The sequence below is a fragment of the Labrus mixtus genome, chromosome 17 (assembly GCF_963584025.1).
Source record: "Labrus mixtus chromosome 17, fLabMix1.1, whole genome shotgun sequence".
In the NCBI taxonomy this organism is placed as follows: Eukaryota; Metazoa; Chordata; class Actinopteri; order Labriformes; family Labridae; genus Labrus; species Labrus mixtus.
In genome coordinates this window covers 18,154,824-18,176,189 of record NC_083628.1, presented here as the reverse complement: position 1 = coordinate 18,176,189, position 21,366 = coordinate 18,154,824, and the positions used below count along the sequence as shown (strand labels likewise).

The 21,366-nt window shown below is 44.6% G+C and overlaps 2 protein-coding genes and 1 long non-coding RNA gene across 5 annotated transcripts in view; 1 reads left to right on the top strand and 2 right to left on the bottom strand.

Annotated features, from left to right (window-relative positions):
- LOC132992231 (uncharacterized) overlaps positions 1-12,770 on the bottom strand; it is a 154,236-nt gene extending 141,466 nt beyond the window's left edge. Inside the window, exons 1-3 of the long non-coding RNA XR_009676310.1 lie at positions 12,710-12,770; positions 12,268-12,461; positions 12,166-12,189 (exon numbers count right to left, since the gene is read on the bottom strand). This is a non-coding gene — a long non-coding RNA (uncharacterized LOC132992231). The remainder of the gene's footprint in view (positions 1-12,165; positions 12,190-12,267; positions 12,462-12,709) is intronic.
- Positions 1-19,176, bottom strand: part of LOC132992217 (ras-specific guanine nucleotide-releasing factor RalGPS1-like) — a 68,590-nt gene extending 49,414 nt beyond the window's left edge. The window contains exons 1-6 of the mRNA XM_061061407.1: positions 18,816-19,176; positions 6,192-6,323; positions 4,028-4,132; positions 3,185-3,235; positions 2,099-2,182; positions 1,677-1,766 (exon numbers count right to left, since the gene is read on the bottom strand). Coding sequence (XP_060917390.1) covers positions 1,677-1,766; positions 2,099-2,182; positions 3,185-3,235; positions 4,028-4,132; positions 6,192-6,248 — 387 coding nt within the window. The 5' untranslated portion in view covers positions 6,249-6,323; positions 18,816-19,176. The remainder of the gene's footprint in view (positions 1-1,676; positions 1,767-2,098; positions 2,183-3,184; positions 3,236-4,027; positions 4,133-6,191; positions 6,324-18,815) is intronic.
- Positions 1-21,366, top strand: part of dennd1a (DENN/MADD domain containing 1A) — a 168,485-nt gene that overhangs the window by 113,677 nt on the left and 33,442 nt on the right. The window lies entirely within an intron of this gene.

Genomic DNA, 21,366 nt, shown 5'->3' with positions numbered 1-21,366 from the left:
CTCCCCTGGTATCTCCACCCATGGACTCCACCCCCCAGACTAGAGCAAAACTTTTGCGCAAGTCTGCCATTTTTATTCTCTCTACAGAGGAGTGATGTCTACGGGGAAAACTCAGGGGGGGGCTCATTGCATTTAAAGAGACACACACACCAAAACGGAGCGTTCTGAGAGAGCTGGTTTATACAGGGTCACAAACCTCCTCTGGTGCTCGATTCATGTTATATTTTGACCAAAGCACAGCACAGATGTTTCATTTAGACAACAGGGGACTGTTTGAAAAGGGTGAGAATCACAACAGGCCAGACGATATGATATTATCACGATACTTGAGTGACGATCATTATTATTGCGATTTTAAACATTTTGCCATATGCTGAGAATTGAGATACCCCCACCTCTACTGTCAGAGTACAGCAGAAACAGTGAGAGGAAATGTCACCAACACTAAAACACGAGTCATTGAACTTTCTATAACTGTGAGTGTCTGCTTCAAGCTGACACAGGAATCTGTTCTGCTGTGGACTGAACCCACCTGAGCGACCTTTGACCTTTTCATATGCAAGTTTAATGTGTGTTTTCAAAGCAGTGTTAAGCCAATACTGCCGCTCTTCCAGCACAGACTCACAACATGTCAGCCCTGGTCAAGGGGATATTTTGGCTTCATCATGTTCAACGGGAGGAGGCTGAGGCACCATGTCCATTTGCATATACAGTTTATAATCAGGAACCCTGGGACGTCTGATTAAGATCAGAATCGATTACAGCAGACCGTATTTCTGCACTGACACACAGTCATTTTAACACCTGTTTCTGTACTTTCAGATGTGATTTCATGTCTTTACAGACACCAGAGATTAAACTCCTCCTGCTCCTCTGATGTACCACAGGAGGAGAAACATCGTCATCATCAGTGAGTGTGTTTCCTCCATCTCTGCCGAGTAATACAGTTTAATACAGCAGCTCAGAGTTTATTGGATCCTGATCCGAGTTAGTTTAACGAGCTGCCGGCAGAGACACATGCAGCTTCTTATGATTTTTAACAGATGGTTTTTATCCTCTGAAAAAACGTGTTTCAGCTTCACAGAGAATCTCAACGTGTCAGGATCAAATTATCACAGAGACAGATTAACAGCACAAAAATACATTTAAATAATAAGTTCTTTTTTAAAGGAGCAATATGTAACTCTGACCTCTAGTGTTTAAAATGGGTACTGCAGTCTAAATTCTTAATATTGTAGAGAGCTGTCTCCCCCCACCCCCTCCTCTCTAGAGTCGATGCTCACACAGGTCACCATGTGGTGGACACTGAAGCTTCAGTGTTTATCCAGCTCTGCATCGGTCTTTAAATCTTTCTGTGTTCTAACCTCTCTCCATTTTTCAAAAGCATCTCCAATATTGATCCTAGTTTGAGCACGTTTCTGCTCGTGGAGCTTATTAGAAACATGCAGAGGCTTTTTAGGTCGGGTACAATCACTTCTATCTGAACCACTTCTCTTGCCCGCTTCCATCACTGCAACACCTTCAACATAGCATGTTTCCTTAATGTCTGATCATATAGTAAGGTCACTTTATCATCTCAGTCTCTCTCTCTAAGTCTTGACCCTTAATAAATAAATAAATAAATAAATATGAACACTCCTCGATGTTTCAGCATTTATCCTAGAGTCTGAACTCACCTTTGCTATCTTGACAAAGTGACCCAGGATCTCCGCTCGGATTTTCAGCGTCTGTGCCGTCAAGATTTCTCTCACCAGCCAGAAGCTGACCTGAAACATCACCACATCAACACACACACTATAACACACACATTAAACGCACACAGACATGCACACAAAGTGAATGTCATCCTGTTTTGATGCTTGTGTGGAGGGTCCGCTGTTGTTTCTACATTTTGTTTATGATTTTATCACATTCACAATGTTTTTTCTTGCTTTTGAAACGTCAGGTCACTGAAGCGCACGCCGGAGGGGGGGGGGGGGGGGGGGGTAACTGGGTCTACTGTGAGTGTGCCCTCAGGGTATTGGTTATACATAGGAGGTTGATTAATGATGAAATATTTGCTGTAGAAAGTCGAGGTGAAGCAGAGAGACGGCTGTACCTGGTTGAACCTGCGAGTGAAGGCGACCACGTTTGGAGCCAAACTGTGTTTCTCCTTCCCGTTCCATCCACAACTGGCCAGCTCCTGTTGGTCATTAAAAACACATCAAACAGCAGGTTTCATTTAATCTGTGATAAGACGCGACACAATCACCTGTGAGGGGAGGACAAGCACCCGCCCCGGATCATTTAATTAGATTAGGTAATAATATGTTAAATCCAAACTGGAGGGAGACCTGAGGGTTCTCTGCAGCTGGAAACACGGAGTCAGAAATCAGTAATCAGGGCAGGTTAGCTGAATAAACACAAATCTGATAGGTTGAATTCCTCATATTCATCAATAAGAGGTTAAAGTTTGAGCAGCTCAAACTGTAACTGTCAACATTTGGGAAACATTCAAACAAGGAGTCGTAGACGAGGTTCCTGTGAGGTTTGATCAAGAGCTATTTGAAGTCTGTGATCAGTGTGATGAAAGGAAACCCTGCAGGAGACAGACAGACAGACACACACATACACACACACACTCTGCTCTTCTCTTTGTTGTTTACTGACATTCAGAGGACGCTTCAGACTCTGAGTGACCACAGCTGTGGAGGACGTCAGGGCAGCTTCAGAAACATTTAAAACAGAAAGAAGAGAAAATGACTGTGTGTGTGTGTGTGTGTGTGTGTGTGTGTGTGTGTGTGTGTGTGTGTGTGTGGACCCCTGAGGAGTGTCCTGCAAAACATGACGTATTTCTCAGGACAGGATGTAAATCTGCAAATAAATCACAAACTGTTGAAAGTCCATTAAAATCATTATTAGTTTCCTCGGGTGCATCTAAAGTTCTCTTAACTGTCGTCTTTGTCGGTGGGTTGAAACTACACTCGACTCTGTTAAAATCACTGAAGGCATTAAGAAGGATCACACTTACAGCGACATAGGTCAACATTTCAATCATGATGTGGATATTAATAAAGCACTACTATCTCCACTTTGTCAAACAAGCTGACGAGCTGACGAGCTCTGTCGAGTAAGAGAATGAATGAATCTGGATCCGAATGCTAAAGTCTATAAAAGTTTGACAAACAGTGTTTGTGTGTCTCACCTCGGGCTGAATGGCTTTAAATACGGGAGCATCCATCAGCGTGATCTGACTCTGAAAGAACGAAAGACAAGACAAACATGACCTTAAAACACGTACAGTACATAAAGTAGTTTTAATTACACGTCTGTTTTATGCATTTTTGTTCCTCTCTAAATAACTGAGCAACATTTACAGCATCTGTCACACAAAGCTGTTTTTATGTGTTTAATTCTGATCCTTTTTGTTGGCTGTAAAGAGATTTTTTTCAACGGCGGCCGAGAAGGGCAACCAACCTGTAACGGCTGAAACGACGACCAAAGGCAAAAGCCTGCAGCAAATTCAGAAACTTTATGAATTCAAAAGCAAATGCAGAAGTCCAAAATGAATGCAACGACTGAAACGTGCTGCAAAAAGCCGAAACAACTACATTAACAAGAACGATGCTAAATCAGAAAGAAACACATTCAGACAAACATCTGCACAAAGACCAACGCTGTGAATACAGAAGTGCTCCAGGCCTGTAGGAGGCGCTGTGGGGAACAGAATGTGACATTGAGGATGAGAGAGCAGAGCCACGGGATGCCTGGAGCTGTGCTAACTGCAGGACTAACTGAGCTTTGATGCTAACCCACCATCCTTTACTCGACGCCGGTCGCTGGGCTTTGGACTGTCAGGAGGTCAGCGTCTGAAGGGGGGCGGGGGAGACACGTCCTACCCCAGTATCCAAACAGTTGCATTTTTTTTGGACTTTTGCGTTTATATGGTTTCTGAATTTGCTGCATGTTTTTTTTTTATTATTCTGTTGCGGGACGGTCTCGCACCTGTCGGCCATCGTACTTTTTTTCACATGTGGTTGTTACTCACAGCGAACTCCTCGGGCGTCACCTTCAAAACATCAAAGATGACGGCATCGTAGCTCTTGGCGTAGTCGACACACGGTCCATCCAGAGAGTCAGAGCTGCTGCTCGCCTACAGGACACACAAACACACACAGAAAAAATATATTAAAGGCACAGTATATAAATTCCACCACCAGGGGGCTCTTAAACAAAACAATAAAATAAGATGACGTCAAGGGTGGCGGAGAATCATGGGAGTGATTCTCTCTAGTGCCCACCACCCCACCCCAACCCCGATCAAAACGACCTCCGAGTTGACCGTAGTCATGACGACCAGGTGAAACCGACCTGAGGAGGAGAATATGTTTACAGACGAGCTGATGTATCCGAGTATAATTTACTTTTAATTATTTGTTTTTATCACAGCAGCACATGCAGCAACAGAACGGCAGCTTTCAGGAGCAGCTCACGCTTCATTATGCAGTGGTTACCACGGCAACGATAAACATGTCGTGTGTGTCACGGCGGCCATCACGACAATGCAGTGAAGGAAAAGTTCACCAATAAACAAAAGAGGAAATAAAGATGAATCAATCTGATCGACACGTTTGAGTTTCAGGATGAAAATGAAGAATTCAAAGTCAACTTTATTTACACAAAGACTCCTCTGAACGCCGGTTTGAACGCTGGCAGCAGACTTAATAAAGGAGCCACTTACATAATGTGATCACGGAGTTATTCTAATGAACCGGAGTGAAAACAGATGTTTCGTTCGGGGCTCGTCACCGTCTGTGACTGATGATAATCTGGCATGAAAACCTCCAATGTTTCCTGTTTATCTAAAAAATGATTTTATCTGGTTTAAACGGTTTAAACTTCTCCTCCTCCTCCTCGGGTTAAAAAAGGATCAGTTCTGGAATTTCAATCAACCCAACCACACGGAAAAGACCGAAGAAAGGAGAACTGAGGGGAAAAAAAGGAACAAGATGTTTACATGAAGACACGTGCACGAGTCATTTTTAGATTCTCTGGAACAAGTTGACGTAAAGTCATCCACAGATGGAACCAATATTCAGATTTATCCGACTGTGGTTTAATACATCCAAAAATATAACAACTTCTTCTACCATTTAGGAAGATGTTCATCTCAGGTTTGACTAAATTAAACAAATCTGAATGTTTGAAGCCTGAGTGACGTCACCCGTCTGTTCCTGCAGGGGGCGCTGGAGTCCCATCGATGGCGGTCTCCGTGCTGGAAATGCTGTCTCAGTCTAACTTTCAGTCAACCTAACAACAGACTGAGAGCTGGAGCTGAGGCGGGTTTTAAACCTCCTGACAAACCGTTACACCGCGCCCACCTGTCAATCAGGTCAGCTACACGCCTTATTGTGAATAACTCTTATCCTTCATCAAATCAAAACTGATGAGTCATCAAAACATTCACCCCCCGTACAGTGTGTGTCGATCGAGACATGAGCTAATCAGACCTGTTTGTTTTTTGAACCAGGCTGTAAACATGTTAATCTCTGCTGTAAAAACAGACTTTTTAGAATGGGTGTGTATGTGACTTCCTGTGCTGCTGCAGCCAGCCTCTAGTGGACACTCGAGGAACTGCAGGATTTTACACTTCAGCATCGGCTTCATTTTTCATCACCGGAGGTCTCGCTCTCTCTCTCCTGATTTCAAACTCTATCCGTTGTCCTGTCTCTCCAATAACCGCCCAAAAATACATTTTAAAGAAGTAATTCTATGACCGTGTTGGTACGCTTTGGTGCCTATTAAAAGGTCTCTGAGTGACACTGCACACAACACAGAGAGCTGTCACGCCTCCTCCTTACAGACAGCATGCATTTGTTGACAAACAGAAGGATTATGACATCATGAGGCGGGGCCACCAGAGTAGTTCGCTAAGTGTAGCAGCGGCTTGAAATACACGATGAATGGGGGTTAAGTCGAGCACTGTGTGTGACGGCGGCGGCGGATGAACCTGCTGTCATGACGGCGCACGTCTCGGCATCTTAAACTGGTGTATCGGTCGCACCAGAATTTAGGAAGCAGCCGACTTTAGATTTAAAAAAAGATATACAAAGTGCGTCGTAAACACTGGATCTTTACGGTACATTAAACCTGCATGACGGAGCACAGCTCATCGTTACTGCAGAGGCGTGATGCTTATGACAGGCTGTTACCTCTGACGTGATGGAGTTGATGCTGGTGCCATCTGAGAGGCCGTTCCTGCGATACATGGTCACAGAGGGACCGGAGGGTGGGGGGCGACAGAGGCCTTCAGGGGGGAGGCACACATAACCTCTCGTCCATGCCTGCAGACAGAAAAACAAAAACAAAAAAAACACAAAACTTTAACTTCTTGTTTTCAGTGTTACTGTGATTAAATCACCATGCACAGGGGCATTATGGATACATGTTTACTCTGAGAAGTCGAATTTTGATGCACAATCAATAAATAATCATGCAGATAACAAAGACACATGTCCACTGTGCATAGTTTACAGTCTTTGTCACAGACAGGGAACAGTGCAGTGTAAGGAGACTCGACTGGTGTTTATACATTTCTCAGCAGGAACGCACACACACACACACACACACACACACACACACACACACACACACACACACACGCACACACGCACACACGCACACACGCACACACGCACACACGCACACACGCACACACGCGAGTAACACACAGGTGTGACCACTAGATGGCAGCAAACATTCACCCAGCAGACGGTGAGGGTCCTACACAGCTCGCTCTGCACAGCTTCAGTCTGTAGTTTCCTCACGCTGGAAAATATCAAATCAAGGAAACAAGCTCAGTGTACTGAGAAGAAAAACTCCCACAATGCATTGTGCAGAGGGAAAAGAAAAGGCCTGCTCATCACTGCAGCAAAGGGAAGAAAAAGATGTGTGACAGAAGAGGTGAAACACATCCCAGACCTCACGCTTTGTGAGAGACTGTTTCAATGAATTTAACAAACAGTGTCTGCTGGATAAAACCACCAATCCTTTAAAGTCGTAGTTTTTATAACGAGCCTCTGCAGGAATCTAAAGCGCTGTCCTTGCGTCACTCTCACGTTCTACCCTCCTCCTCTCTGCTCACACCGTCATACTTACAATTGTCTCTGAACAAACACCTTTTTCTGGGGGAGGGTCCCTGAGAGGTTTTCAAAAAGGGGTCAGGGATAAATTATCTGTGGTAATCAGTAAGGGTAATCAAATTTTAAGGAGCCATCTTGCAGGCTGGGGGAGGGTCGTTCTTCAGCGAGCAGATCCTAAATGTCACCTGTGAACGTGAAGTGATGAGGGGACAGATGAAGAAGCTGGAGACATCGACTCTCCTCACGGGACAAACTGTTAGAACACTACAGAGATAATAAAGGGTTAACAGTTAAACCTGCTCTCTCATCATGAAGCTCCTGCAGGGCGCCGCAGTTACAGCAGCCAGGTTGTCACTGGCAACCAAAAAAAAAAGAAAACCTGGCAACCATTTCTGAGTGTTTTGTTGCCATCGGATGAAACCGCGTCTTCCCAACACACACAAATACAAACAGGGACGGCAGACAGCACAATGTGCACTCGGAATAAACACATTAGAATATGAGTGGCGAGAGTTTTCTTAAATATCGCCGTCACAGTCAGAGCCTGAAGTACAGCACGCTGCAGGTGTGTCGGGCAGCTACTCAGGGTAACACATACACTTTCACACACTGATGGTAGATACTCATTCATACACCGCAGACGAAGCAGCGGGAGCAACTAGGGGTTAAGTGTCTTGCCAAATGACAGATCGGACATGTGGCTGCAGGAGCTAGGGATCGAACCCTCGACCTTTCGGTTGAGAGACGACTAGGGTTGCAAAATTCCGGGACTTTTCAAAGTTGGAAACCTTCAATGGGAATTAACAGGAATTTATGGGAATTAACGGGAATAAACTGTGAATTTACGAAATTGAATGTTGGCCCTGAACAGGGAACTTAAATATAAATTAGTTGGAGGAAATATATTTTAGAATAATCTTGACTAAAACAACCAGATTTCATGCAAGTACACTTGAATATCTATGCTATTCCTCTATCACATACACAGCTTACTGCAGGGCTATTGAGGCCACGCCCCCTACATGCACTCCTCCATCACATGCACAGATGATTTCTAGAACTCTGGACCAGACTTTTGAGCCCAGAGCACAAGACTATTGAAGCCACACATTTTGGCCCGTGGTCTACATGAAGTGAAGTAAGTTTTGATGATATTATGGGATATTATATTTTCAAAGTTTGATGTATGGTATTAAAGTTTAACAAATATCACATCAAATGCATCCATACAGTAATTAGCTAGTTTAGATGATTAGTTAGATGCTAAATAAGCTATAGCTAGCATCACTTCATTTACCATTTATGAGGCTATGACAAAACAAAATGTTTATATTTATGCTTGGATATGATAAAGTTTGATTAAATTACCCTCAATTTCCAAATAATTCCCATAATTTCAGATTTGGAATATTTCCAAAATTCCCCATCTTAATTTCCCATGGAACTTTACCGGAAAATTTTCCACCCCTTTGCAACCCTAGAGACGACAGACTCATACTGAGCAGCAGATATGATTCTAGTAAAAATCAAACGTTATCCACGCTAAAATAGAAGTCCTGAGGGGTAAACCATGAAGCGAGTTCAACATACAGGCCGTCTTTAAGGAAGTTAGCTCAACAAAGATTGAAGAGTTTTCAGGTACCAGGAAGCTCGTTATAAACACTTTGTGTTCACTCTCTCGGGCTTCAGGCAGCGCTCACATTAAACAGGGTCGTTAGCGTCGCATGATGCTCCTTCTGCACAAAATGGAACGATGATCAGCTGATCTGATCTCAACTGATCCGAGAAAAGAGAACACAAAACAAACCAGAGAACGGGAGGAGAAGTACGTCTGCAGCTGCAACATCTCTGAGCTGGACAGAAAGTTATAACACATGTCACTTTTTTTCACTGATGGATAAACGCAGGGAGGGAAAGTTAACACATCAATACGAGCAGACATATTGTCTGTGCGCTCGCCTCTCTGTCACACTATCACACCGCTCTGATCTGATCTGATGTCTGCTCAAAGAGGAGAAACGATCCTGACACGTGGAGGAGGAACAACAGATGGTGTGTCCCATCTATCCCCCCCTCCCCCTGGATTGTGGGAGGACGCCGGAGTACCTGGAGAGAACCCACACATGCACGGGGAGAACATGCAGACTCCGGGGTCATCCCGATGTTTCCTCAAGGGTTTTTTTTTAACCTAAATTAGGTTCAAATGTTCCCTAAGGTCTGCGTTCCCCCAGCATCAGGGCTGGCCCTTCTTTGATGCATATAACGTCCTGTTGCACAAAAAATATAATTGACAAGCAAATAAACCGCTCGAGTGTGTAAAGGACTTCATGCTGCATTCACACCAAACGAGAAAATTACATCAATTGATGAAGTTTGACCCAAATTATGCAAACGTTTTGCTCAAGTTGAAAAATGTCAACTCGACTGAACAAGCAGGTCGATTAACAGACTCAGGCTCTGTACATACAAGATCCATGTAGTGACACCGCTGATGCTACAGACCCGCCCACATGGACCCTCTTGGCCCCCCCCACAACTCAACCTTTTAGACCGGTGGGCAGCAGGAGCCAGGACATCACCCGGGCTGTCATGTGAGAACCTCCCTTCACCAATTTGTCTCATGACACCTCGGGAAGGCTGGACAGTTAACGCTGGCGTCCCAGGGCCACTCCCCTCAATTCTAGCTCTCAGCGCCCACAATGACCACAATGACCACATGCAGATCGTGAGGTGAAGTCTTTACAACACGACCACGCTCAGGGCAGGGTCTAACTTTGGCGGTTATTCTGGAGGAGAAATTTAAATTTGTGTTATGACTGGCACAGAAATCAGAGCTCTTCTGCACATCCCACTTCAAGGACTTTAAAGAAAAATCTTTTTTACACTTAAAAGTAAATATTGAATTATCTCTAGAGACACAAATCAAAGCCTCGTCAATATTAAGAGGAGAAGAGGAAACTCTGAGCTCTGTGTGTAGGAGCAGATAGGAGAGAAATGTTTTAAAATATTAATCATGAAAACATTTTTCTCCTTTCATCATTCCTCTGTGATCGTCAATATAAAGTCCGCATGACGTTCAGGAATCGTCATCCCCGCTCGCTCTGCTTCACACAGCTCTTCTCTGTCTTCTGATATCCAGCTCGCTGAAACGCCGTCTGTTTGGTATCACTGAACCCGGTTTAAATGTCATGAAAGCTGTCACTCTCAAAAAAAACTGGCCACAGAAGCCGTGACGACGATAAGACTTTGCCAGAGTTGTGACTTGGAAAGTGTAACCACCAGGTCCAGGCTCCTGCAGCAGATCAGCTACCACGCTTAGCTCCACACATTTTAACGACAGAGGCACTTTATGTGGTACGTAAACAAATCCAATTCAGGTTTTTTCAGAGTGTAAATCATGCTAAAGTTATCTGGGACTCAAAGACCAAACCAAGAGGAATTGTTGGAGGACACTTGAGCATTTTATGAAAAATAGATCAGGTTAAACATTTATTGAATCTGGATTATCTTTGTCTCAGTGAATCCTGGCTAAACAGAAATATCCCAACACACATGATTGATGTAGCTGGTTATGTTTGTTTTAGAAGAGACAGACTGACATCGAGGGGGGAGTGATGAATGTATAGCCATTACTGTTGTGTTGTCACAAAAAATGAAGTTTAATATAGTGACACTATATAATCCCCCGTCATGTGGTGTCTCATTTTACCAGGAAGTGGAAGAATGACTCAGCTAAATAGTCAATGTGAAACCATCCTTCAAGGAGATTTCAACATAAATTGGATGAACACAAGCAGTAAGCAAAAACTGAAAACGATCTGATTAAAACAGAATTTTCATCAAATAATCAAAAGAAGCAACCAGGTTTACCAAACTAAGTCAAACCCTAATTGATAATTGAGCGCATTACAAAGACATACGATTTAATGACCCATCAGACCAGAATCTGATTTTAAGAGTGAGAAAACTATCCAAAAATAAAGTTTACAATGATTCTCATGAATCTGCATTCACAGGCCCCCAGGAACAAAATCTGAAAATGAATTACAGAATATTAATCAGGACGATGTAGAGGACCTGACCCACCAAGCGGACGGCAAAGAATTAGTGGGGACGAAGGCTGTCTGTGGCGTCGCCTCACATCTTGGCCAAAAAGTTGCACTTGAACACACCGCAAAGACTACAGCCGACAGCCAACCACCTCGTACGTTCTGCGCATGTGTGAGAGGAAATAACTCTCCATGCCAGCAGGGGGCGGTAGTCTGTTGTTATGATACAAGAATACAATTTTCACACCACTCGTATTATAGGTAGCCGACTAATGGAGAATAATGTCTGATAAAAAGTTGAAGATGGCGCTGGTGTTGTCAGCTCTTGGTCTTTTAGTGGAAAAAGAAAAGAAATGATGCACTAATGGATGAAAGAATGGATACTACAGCGACATGCTCAAGGGGCTTTCCTGAACCTGAGAGAGCTGGAGAGAAATGAAACCTCCCAACAACCAATCAGAGAGATCCCTCTCACCGACCGCCGATTCAACATGTCGAATTGGCCAAAAAATGGCCGACAAGTAGTGACGGAGACATCGCAAAAACTTTACAGACAATGTAGATTCTTGTTGCTCTACTGATGTGATTCAGAAATATACTCAGTCATTGAAGAATCAACAGTGTAAAAGGGCCTTACCATGGCTGAACAAGGAGATGAACCTGCTGATGAAGACCTTGTGCTCGAACAGTCTTTACGCACAGAAACTCAAACAGACACACGTTTTTAAAGGGCCTAAAAATAGGGTAGTGAAAGAGCCGCGTAGTGCGAAAACCAGTTACTTCATGAAATTGATCACTGACTCTGAAGGGAAAAGGAAACAGCTCAATATTTTCAACAAGCGAACAATTAGCACCAAAAAAAATCAGTGGTGGAATTTAACTTAAAAGGGTTTAATGACTGAAACTCCATTCAACCTCTGGTCACTTCCTGTCAGCACCTCTAGTCACTTCCTGTCAGCACCTGTCCTCTGTCTCTGGTCACTTCCTGTCAGCACCTGTGCTCTGTCTCTGGTCACTTCCTGTCAGCACCTGTGCCCTGTCTCTGGTCACTTCCTGTCAGCACCTGTCCTCTGTCTCTGGTCACTTCCTGTCAGCACCTGTTCTCTGTCTCTGGTCACTTCCTGTCAGCACCTGTTCTCTGTCTCTGGTCACTTCCTGTCAGCACCTGTTCTCTGTCTCTGGTCACTTCCTGTCAGCACCTGTCCTCTGTCTCTGGTCACTTCCTGTCAGCACCTGTTCTCTGTCTCTGTTCACTTCCTGTCAGCACCTGTTCTCTGTCTCTGGTCACTTCCTGTCAGCACCTGTTCTCTGTCTCTGTTCACTTCCTGTCAGCACCTGTTCTCTGTCTCTGTTCACTTCCTGTCAGCACCTGTTCTCTGTCTCTGTTCACTTCCTGTCAGCACCTGTTCTCTGTCTCTGTTCACTTCCTGTCAGCACCTGTCCTCTGTCTCTGGTCACTTCCTGTCAGCACCTGTTCTCTGTCTCTGTTCACTTCCTGTCAGCACCTGTCCTCTGTCTCTGGTCACTTCCTGTCAGCACCTGTTCTCTGTCTCTGGTCACTTCCTGTCAGCACCTGTTCTCTGTCTCTGGTCACTTCCTGATGTTGTTCTACATCCTTGCTTGTGTATAAAAGCGTCTGATAAATAAGTTGTAGAATTGTAGAAAATTGGGATATCATCTGGTTCATGTTACATTGTTACTGATCCAGACCTGTTACGGATCCGGATCGGTTCATCCCCTATGTTTTACATTTTCTGTCTCTTTAAATCTTAATTTGCAAAAAACACAAACAGCAAACTCTCCACGTCTCTATCTGTGTTCTTTTCTGCGATCACCATCAGTGCAGCTCAGCAGACTTCTCTGCAGGTTCGGAGTCTTTATCATTCACTTTATGACCACAGAGATAACACGAGGACACAAACTCCACGTCCTGATAAAACACCTCTGCACACGTCTCACACTCATCTTCACAACACTCGCAAACATCTGCAGTTATGACAGCTGGCTCCACAGCAGGTCTCTAAAAATGTAAGACACCATCATAAGAAGCACGCTGACTGCAGAGGACTCTTCCTCTTTCTGTCAAATCCACAACTGTAAGCTGACAGGAAACACATGAAAGGAAACGACCACACACATTCTGGGAAAAGGCGACGTTTTCATACCAAACAGGTCTGAGGAATGTTTGAAGAGGAACTATCGAGCAGGGAGTTCCCTGAGAGCGACACACCATGGGGACTTTGTTTCATACCAGCCAGTAACCATATGAACCTTAAAGTCACTTTAAGCCGGCCGACAGTTGCTATAGCAACGTTGTTTACGCAACACAGCTGATAATATGGAGGACGCCATGGTGGGAGTCAAGACCAAGACCGAGGCAGGGCGAGACCGAGACAAGACCAAGACCAAGACCAAGACCGAGACCGAGACCGAGACAAGACCAAGACATTTAGGGATCAAGACCTAGTCAAGACCAAGACTAAGCCAGGGCAAGACCGAGACAAGACCAAGACCAAGACCGAGACAAGACCAAGACATTTAGGGATCAAGACCTAGTCAAGACCAAGACTAAGCCAGGGCAAGACCGAGACAAGACCAAGACCAAGACCGAGAAAAGACCAAGACATTTAGGGATCAAGACCTAGTCAAGACCAAGACTAAGCCAGGGCAAGACCGAGACAAGACCAAGACCAAGACCGAGAAAAGACCAAGACATTTAGGGATCAAGACCTAGTCAAGACCAAGAACAAGAAAGGGTAAGACTGAGACAAGACCAAGACCGAGACAAGACCAAGAACAAGACATTTGGGGATCGAGACAAGACCAAGAATATCAGAGAAAATTCATCATCTTGTGTGCAGGGGGGCGTGTCACTGAGACCAAGACCACTTTTTGAGTCCTACTACACTAAGCCATATTATTCGATTTATTCACCAGTCAAACAGATTTCATTTGAGTTTCATTATTTTACACTAGTAGTTCTCTTTCAGGGCGCTGTATGGATCACAACAATCATCATCACTCTGCAGAGCGTCAGGCGGTGATGCACGTTCATGCTCAGTTACTTTCCAGCTGAGTGACCATCTTGTCTTTGTTATAAATCTTTTCCTCAAGTGTTTGATGTGATTTGTTGAAAATGTGAAAACAAGAAGAAGAAAGAGCATCGATCTAACCCCATGAGACATGACTGACAATGAAACTAAGATTTATGACTGCAATGATTGGAGTTCAGGCCGGGAGGGAGGGTCAGCTGATCAGTCAGCTGATCAGTCATGAGAGTTCAATGCTCACTGCATCAGAACTTATTCAACAGGAGGAGTTTCCATCTCACTCTGCATCAACTCACACAAACACAACACCAGCTTCTCTGTGATTCGTTAAAAACACGCTGACACAGGCTTCACAAAGACGTGAAATTTAAAGATGTAAATATGAAGAATGTTTACACTAAAATATCTAAATTAATAAAAATGGACTAAACCTCTGATATATGTTGTTGTTGTTGAGTTCTTACATTACCCAAAATATTTCCAACAGTTATCAAAGCCAGAGAAATCCTTCATCTTAAAGTTGTAATATTCGAGGGAGCTGCCATGACAGACACGACATGTTTACCATTGCCGTGGAAACACCGGATGTTACGTCAACGACCGCTGCATAAGGTAGTGTGGGCTGCTACTGAAAGCTGCTGTACTGTTGCTGTACGAGCTCGGATACATTAGCTCGTCTGTAAACATATTCTCTTCCTCTTCCTGGTCGCCATGACTACGCTCAACTCATCTGAGGTTGTTTTTATCAGGGGTGGGGGGGGGGGGGGGGGGGGGGGGAGTTAGAAGAGAGAATCACTCCCATGATTCCCCGCCATCCTCAACGTCATCTTTTGTTATTGTTTTGATTGAGAGCCCCCTGGTGGTGGAATTTACACACTGCACCTTTAAGGAGCAGCATGATCATGTTGCTGCAAAATGTATCCCAAACTGCAGAGACTTCTTTAAGAACAGAGTCTGTCGATACAGTGCTCGGCAATTCATCGAGCTTCAGTTTCAGTTTTGTCTTCCAACGATCACGACAACAAGATCATCGAGGTTAAAAGATTAACGTGCTGCATGCACAGTAATGTGTCGCTCAATTTGATCCTAGGTTTTGTCATGTGTGATAAATGTTTGTATAAGAGAGAAGAAGAACACAGAACAATATACAGTTATGTTTGTGCAGCTGATGCACTCAGGATTCTGACTCATGATGCACACACAGCTGCACAGAGCGTGGCAGGTCATCAGGCTCTAACTTCAGGGATGATTTGAATTGTGATTCTGAAGTTCTGCGATTAATCGATTAATGCGATATTCTAAAAGTCGAGTCATACGAGAGGAGAGAGAGGATAATATCATGAGTTTCACGTGTCAGTCTTTCTATCAAACACTCTTCTCTGTGATCGTCATCTGACAAACATTTGTTTTCTCTGTTGCCTAGGCGACCAGTCACGCCCCATCTCGAATACAATTGGCCGCCTGGAGCAGAGATATTAAAAGGCGTTTTCACACCCAACCTGTTTCGGTTAAAACTAATTTGAGTCCATTTGCCAAGTTAGTGCGGCTCATTTGGGCCGGTGTGAAAGCTGTCAATCAAAATTTGGCGCGGATCAATCAACCGTGCGGAGACCGCTTGAAGAGGAGGGTCTCTGTCCGCTTTTATTTAGCAGCTAGTCTTTTGTTTCCGACCAATCAGAGAGCATGTTCCTCGCACATCACAGATCCGGTCCTCTTGTAAATGTCCCCGTGTGAACAGAGACTAAACTTGAGGTCATTCTGCAACTTAGGAACAAACTGATCCATGATTCAGACCAGAGCAAACAATCTACAGGTGTGACAAATATTCTCTTTGGCTGCTCGCAGCTCACGTTGGCTGATTTTCTGTAAACAAATACGACATCACGATTATCTGAACCCGGCAAAACAAATCGATTTTTAAAATCCTCCAATAAAAAAATCCTGATGATTCAGTGAATCGGTTCTTTTTCCCGCCCCTAGCACACTCCCATGATGAGAAATAACAGATTAGTTTGACCAACAGTTAAAGAGAAAGCTAAACTAAGAGGAGAGTAAAGTCTGTCACATCACATAATTAACAATCATAAAGATTCACTGTCTTCATCTAAATCTTTCACGAGGAGCTCAAATAAAAACTCTGAGGATTAAAAAAATGAATATTTTGTGCACAAACCTGCAGCTAACTTAACGTCTTCACGTGTGTGTGACATCATCATCATCATCATCATCATAATCTAATGGTTGTTTTTTGGTGTGTGCCGACGTTCTGTGTTTACAGCGCTGGCAGTGATGCAGTGATGCAGCTCTGCGTATCCATGGTAACAGCAGCTTCCTGCCCGTAGTGGGAAACAGAAAGTAGTCCCACAGAGTGCCGGTTTTATTTTTACTCTCGGAGGCTGAATTTACATTTCATTCACACCTCACTCTGAAGCCGGACGACGTCGTCAAATCAATAGATCAAGACTTAGAGGTGACGGAGACGGCCCGCCACTCGTAACCAATCAGTGCAGAGGAATGCGTCCCTCGTTTACCTTTAGATCTTTACGTTCTGTAAGGACAAAACAACATATTTTACCGACCACATTGTGGATAGTTTGAAGAGAAATAAACTAAAGATAAATCATTTTAAAGCTGCTCACAAAGTCATTATTTTAAATCACAATCAGTGCCTGAAGGCGGCCACCATGACACACACGGCCTGTTTATCGTTGCCGTGGAAACACCGGATATCACATCAAAGACCGCTGCTGTGATAAAAACGTCATGTAAATTATACTCGGCTACATCAGCTCGTCTGTAAACATATTCTCTTCCTCAGGTCGGTTTCACCCGGTCGTCATGACTACGGTCAACTCGGAGTTTGTTTTCATCGAGGGTGGGGGTGAAATGGCAGAGAGAATCACTCCAATGATTCCCCGCCAGCCTCGACGTCATCTTTTGTTATTGTTTTGATTGAGAGCCCCCTGGTGGCGGAATCTACATACTGCACCTTTAATTTCCTGGTTGGCTATATCCTTTAATCAATAATACATTTTTGGGTCAGAAACTCTTGGGAAAGACATTTAGTTATTGCCGCCCCCGGGGATTTATGAAGTAACACACCGATCTATAGAAGCCGGGCTCTCAAGTAGACGCTGCTCCCCCCGACCTTCAGCGAGGTGATCTGGCACTACTACCACCCGACGTCCCTGACGCCCAGCCTCCACCATCGGACTGCGTCGTCCCCACAACCACCTCTGTCCTCATTCATGCACGGCCTGCTCCGACCTCCACCTCAGCGGAGAGGAAGTGTGGACAACAGGAACGAGAGGAACGCAAAGGAGAAATCCTTCCTGCATCTTCTCCAAACTACCACCATCTCATTTTTCTTAACAGTGAGTAAGATATGCTCTTTTGTAAAACGTCTCGAAGTAACACTTCTTATGAATTGGCGCTATACAAATAAAGATTGATTGATCTTTTACAGCCCAAATATATTCAGTTTACTCTCAAAGAGGAGGAAAGAAACAACCTCGAATCGGGCCACGCCTCCCAGATGTTGGGTGGGGGTGGGATGGTAAATCGGGCTCTAAATCGTCTCGTGTGTAGCCAGCCTTAGAATCGTTGGAACAGCAGTAGTGCAGTCTGTACAGACTTGGGTTGGAAACCGGACGGTTGCCGGTTCAGACCAAAGTATGGAAGTTGGTCCGGTTGCTGTAGAGATGCCAGGTCACTTCCTGAGTACTGCCGAGCTGCCCTTGACCTATGCACACCAAACCCCCCCCCAAACCGGCCCTGGTGCACTCCCTGTGGAGCAGCCCCTCACTCTGACCCCTCTCCATAAAGGTCTTGTTTGTGCATGCGTGTACTTCCGGCCTATTTGTGAGTAGCAGGTCACTCAATAACAGAGTATGAACCCAAATACTTCCCCCTCAGGGATTAATAAAATATGCAAGATTAAAACAAGCAATTCTCCTCAATCAGAATCTGCAGGATTCTCTGTAACGCCACCACTCTATTCTAGGTATCTGTGTAGGTGCGGAGCAGGAGAGGTTGTATTAGTACGTATGAAATGAAGTTCTAAGTCCAAGAAAGCAGATCTATGAGGATCTTGTCAGTGTCATAATGTGATGCAAAAACACCAAAGAACAGATCTGTTTTTATTCCAGATCAGTAATGCAGTATGATCAGTGGGACTAGACATTTAATGAGAACTATAAAACTGTATAGTACATTTTGTTTCACTGCAGGGAAGGGGGGGGGGGGGGGGGGGGGGGTTGTCATGTTGTGGTTCAGGCCCTGTAAAACCAGAGTCCGGCCCTGCTCCTCACTCAGACGTGTTTTGATGGCTCAGATTCACAGAGAGACTCACAGACAACACACGTAAACACAGCGGCCATGTCGGTGTGTGTGTGTGTCATGATTTTATGACAGCGAGTTCTATGACACCCCCAACAAAAACAACACACACACACATATATATATACACATGTACACATATACACATATACACATATACACATATACACAGCCCGACTCACACACAGTCTCAGAGCCGGGCCTGCTCCCTCTCTGTGACCGAGCCCCACAGCCTCCTCTCCCCGCTCTGCTCCTACCTTTTCCCGGGCAGTGTCCCTCTCTGCGCCGCCCTCTGCTCGGTGTTTTGATGAAGACGATGATGATGAAGAGCTCACATTACAGTCCCGCACGGAGGCTAATTAAACCCGAGCGGTGATCTCCAGCAGCTCCTGAGGGTGGGGGGGGGGGGTTACTCCTCCTTTGAGACGAACATGAAGCCAAGGTCGTAACGTGTGCACCGCAGGGTCCGCGAACCGTGCGGGCTTCATGAGCCGGAGTCATACACACACACGGCCGTGACGTGAAAACGAGCTCGTGTCGAATAAAGAAGTGAAAATGAATAAACGGAGACAGCAGGAAGTGACAGGTAGGAGCTCAGAGCCTGACAGCCAGGTGTTCTGCCTAATCAGCCGCTCCGCTCAGAGCACGCGGCCCGCCCACTGTCTCAGCCGGCCAATCACAGGGCGGCTCTAAGCCAGCGTTCTCAAGACGCAGGTGCATCTGTGGTGCCTTCACGGGCTGCCTGGAAGCTCGTTGTTTGTATGATCAGGACGGGTCACAACAACTATGATTCGTTAAAAAGGTTCTGCAGAGATTTTAATGTTTTAAATAATCACAGGGTGCTCTCTGAGATGATACAGCACTCACCGAAGTCTGTGACTCATAAGTACGGAAGACGATCAGGGCCAGGCATGAGAAATAAATAGAAGATATCTTTTATTAATCCTGAGTGGAAATACATTCTACACTCTGTTATTGAACATGCTATACACACACAGACTGACATACACACACATGCACAAACAGGATCCTGTGGACATGCACTGATGGAGAGAGATCAGTGTGAGGGGGGCTGCCCACAGCGAGCACTCCTGAAGGTGGTGGAGAGGGTTCAGAGCCTTGCTCAAGGGCACCTCGGCAGTGCTCAGGAAGTGATCTGGCACCTCTCCAGCTACCAGACCAATTTCCAGACTTGGTCCGCACCAGAACTTGAACATGGTGACCGTCCAGATCCCAACCCAGGTCCCTACAGACCGAGCTGCTGCTGAGACGAGGAAGATTTTGTGTGTCTAACAATGTTGAGAATAAAGTTGAAATTTCACAAGATTGTATTTAAACTTTATGCAACTTTAAGTGCACAATGAAAAAAACTCTTCCCCTAACATTATTTATTTCTCAAGTCCTGCCCTAATCCTCTTCCATACATAGGGTTTTTATGATAAATAACTAAAATACAATAACTTGAAAAGCCAGTGGCCATGTGGTAGGTTTACACCTCCCATGTACGGAGGCTGTGCAAGGTCCTTGAAGCTGGCGGCCCGGGTTTGGGTCTGACCTGTGGCTCCTTTCCCGCATGTCTCCTGCTCTCTCTCTCTCTCGCCCCAATTTCCAACTATGTCCACTGTACTGTCTCTTTAAATAAAGGCAGGAAATACCCTAACAAATCTTTAAAAAATGAAAGTGTCCAAATCTCTTTTAAATTATTTTACAGTCATGTGTCTTTGTTATTAAACAAATCAAAGCGAAAAGCTGAGTGCCATCCACCCCCCATTTAGAGACATGAACTCAACTGAAACATGAAAACATGAGCTCCTGATGTTTCACACACTTATCACAGATGTTTGAGTCTCTGCGACACATTTAAATATTTTAATAACATCTACATCAGATCAGATAAATAACCATGGCAACGAGTAAAGTCATATTAATTTAAAAGTTGTTAATTCTGTCTGATGTGGTCTGTATGCGCAGAGATATTCAGAGGATTTGATGAACAGGATCAGGTTCTTCTCTGCTCCAGGGTGTCTCTCTCTGAATGCAGGGACATGCCTCCTCATGTGCGCCCTCTAGTGGCCTCTGGGGGAACAGCAGATGTTTTAACTGTGTGTGTGTGTGTGTGTGTGTGTGTGTGTGTGTGTGTGTGTGTGTGTGTGTGTGTGTGTGTGTGTGTGTGTGTGTGTTAGAGATGAATGAGGACAGTCTGAAGGTCGATCCGTGTGTGTGTGTGTGTTTGTGTATGTGTGTTTCAGATTCAGCTCTCTTCTCACAGCTCTGTCTGTATTTTTGTTCTCTGCATTGATGTGATGTAAATTGTTCGTTCTGATCTCATCAACATTTCAGATCACAATGTTTTAACAGAGGGGAAACGTACGGTAGCCGACAAGGGCAACCGACCTACAACGGCAGAAAAAACAAACAAAGAAAAACGTTCAGCAGATTTTACGAACCATAGATGTTTAAAAGCAGATGCTATAAAGTCTGAGACAAATACGACGAGCTGCAAAAAAAAAGAAAGTGCTTCAAACCGTATGAACATCAAACCTGCTGAAAATCCATAAACGATGCTAAATCAGAAAGATACATATTGAGAAAACATCTGCATTCAGACGAAAGCTGCAAGTCCTTAAAGGAAGCGCTACAGGCCTGTAGGGGGCGCTCCGTGGAACAGATTATTATTGACAGGTGAGAGTAAGGGAGACAAGGAGGTGAATTTATTGTTTAGGGTTGCAACCAATTCAAAAATGTGGGAGACCACAGACCTGAGCACAGAAATCACAGATCTCAAAGAAACTCACTCTGACTTCAGGA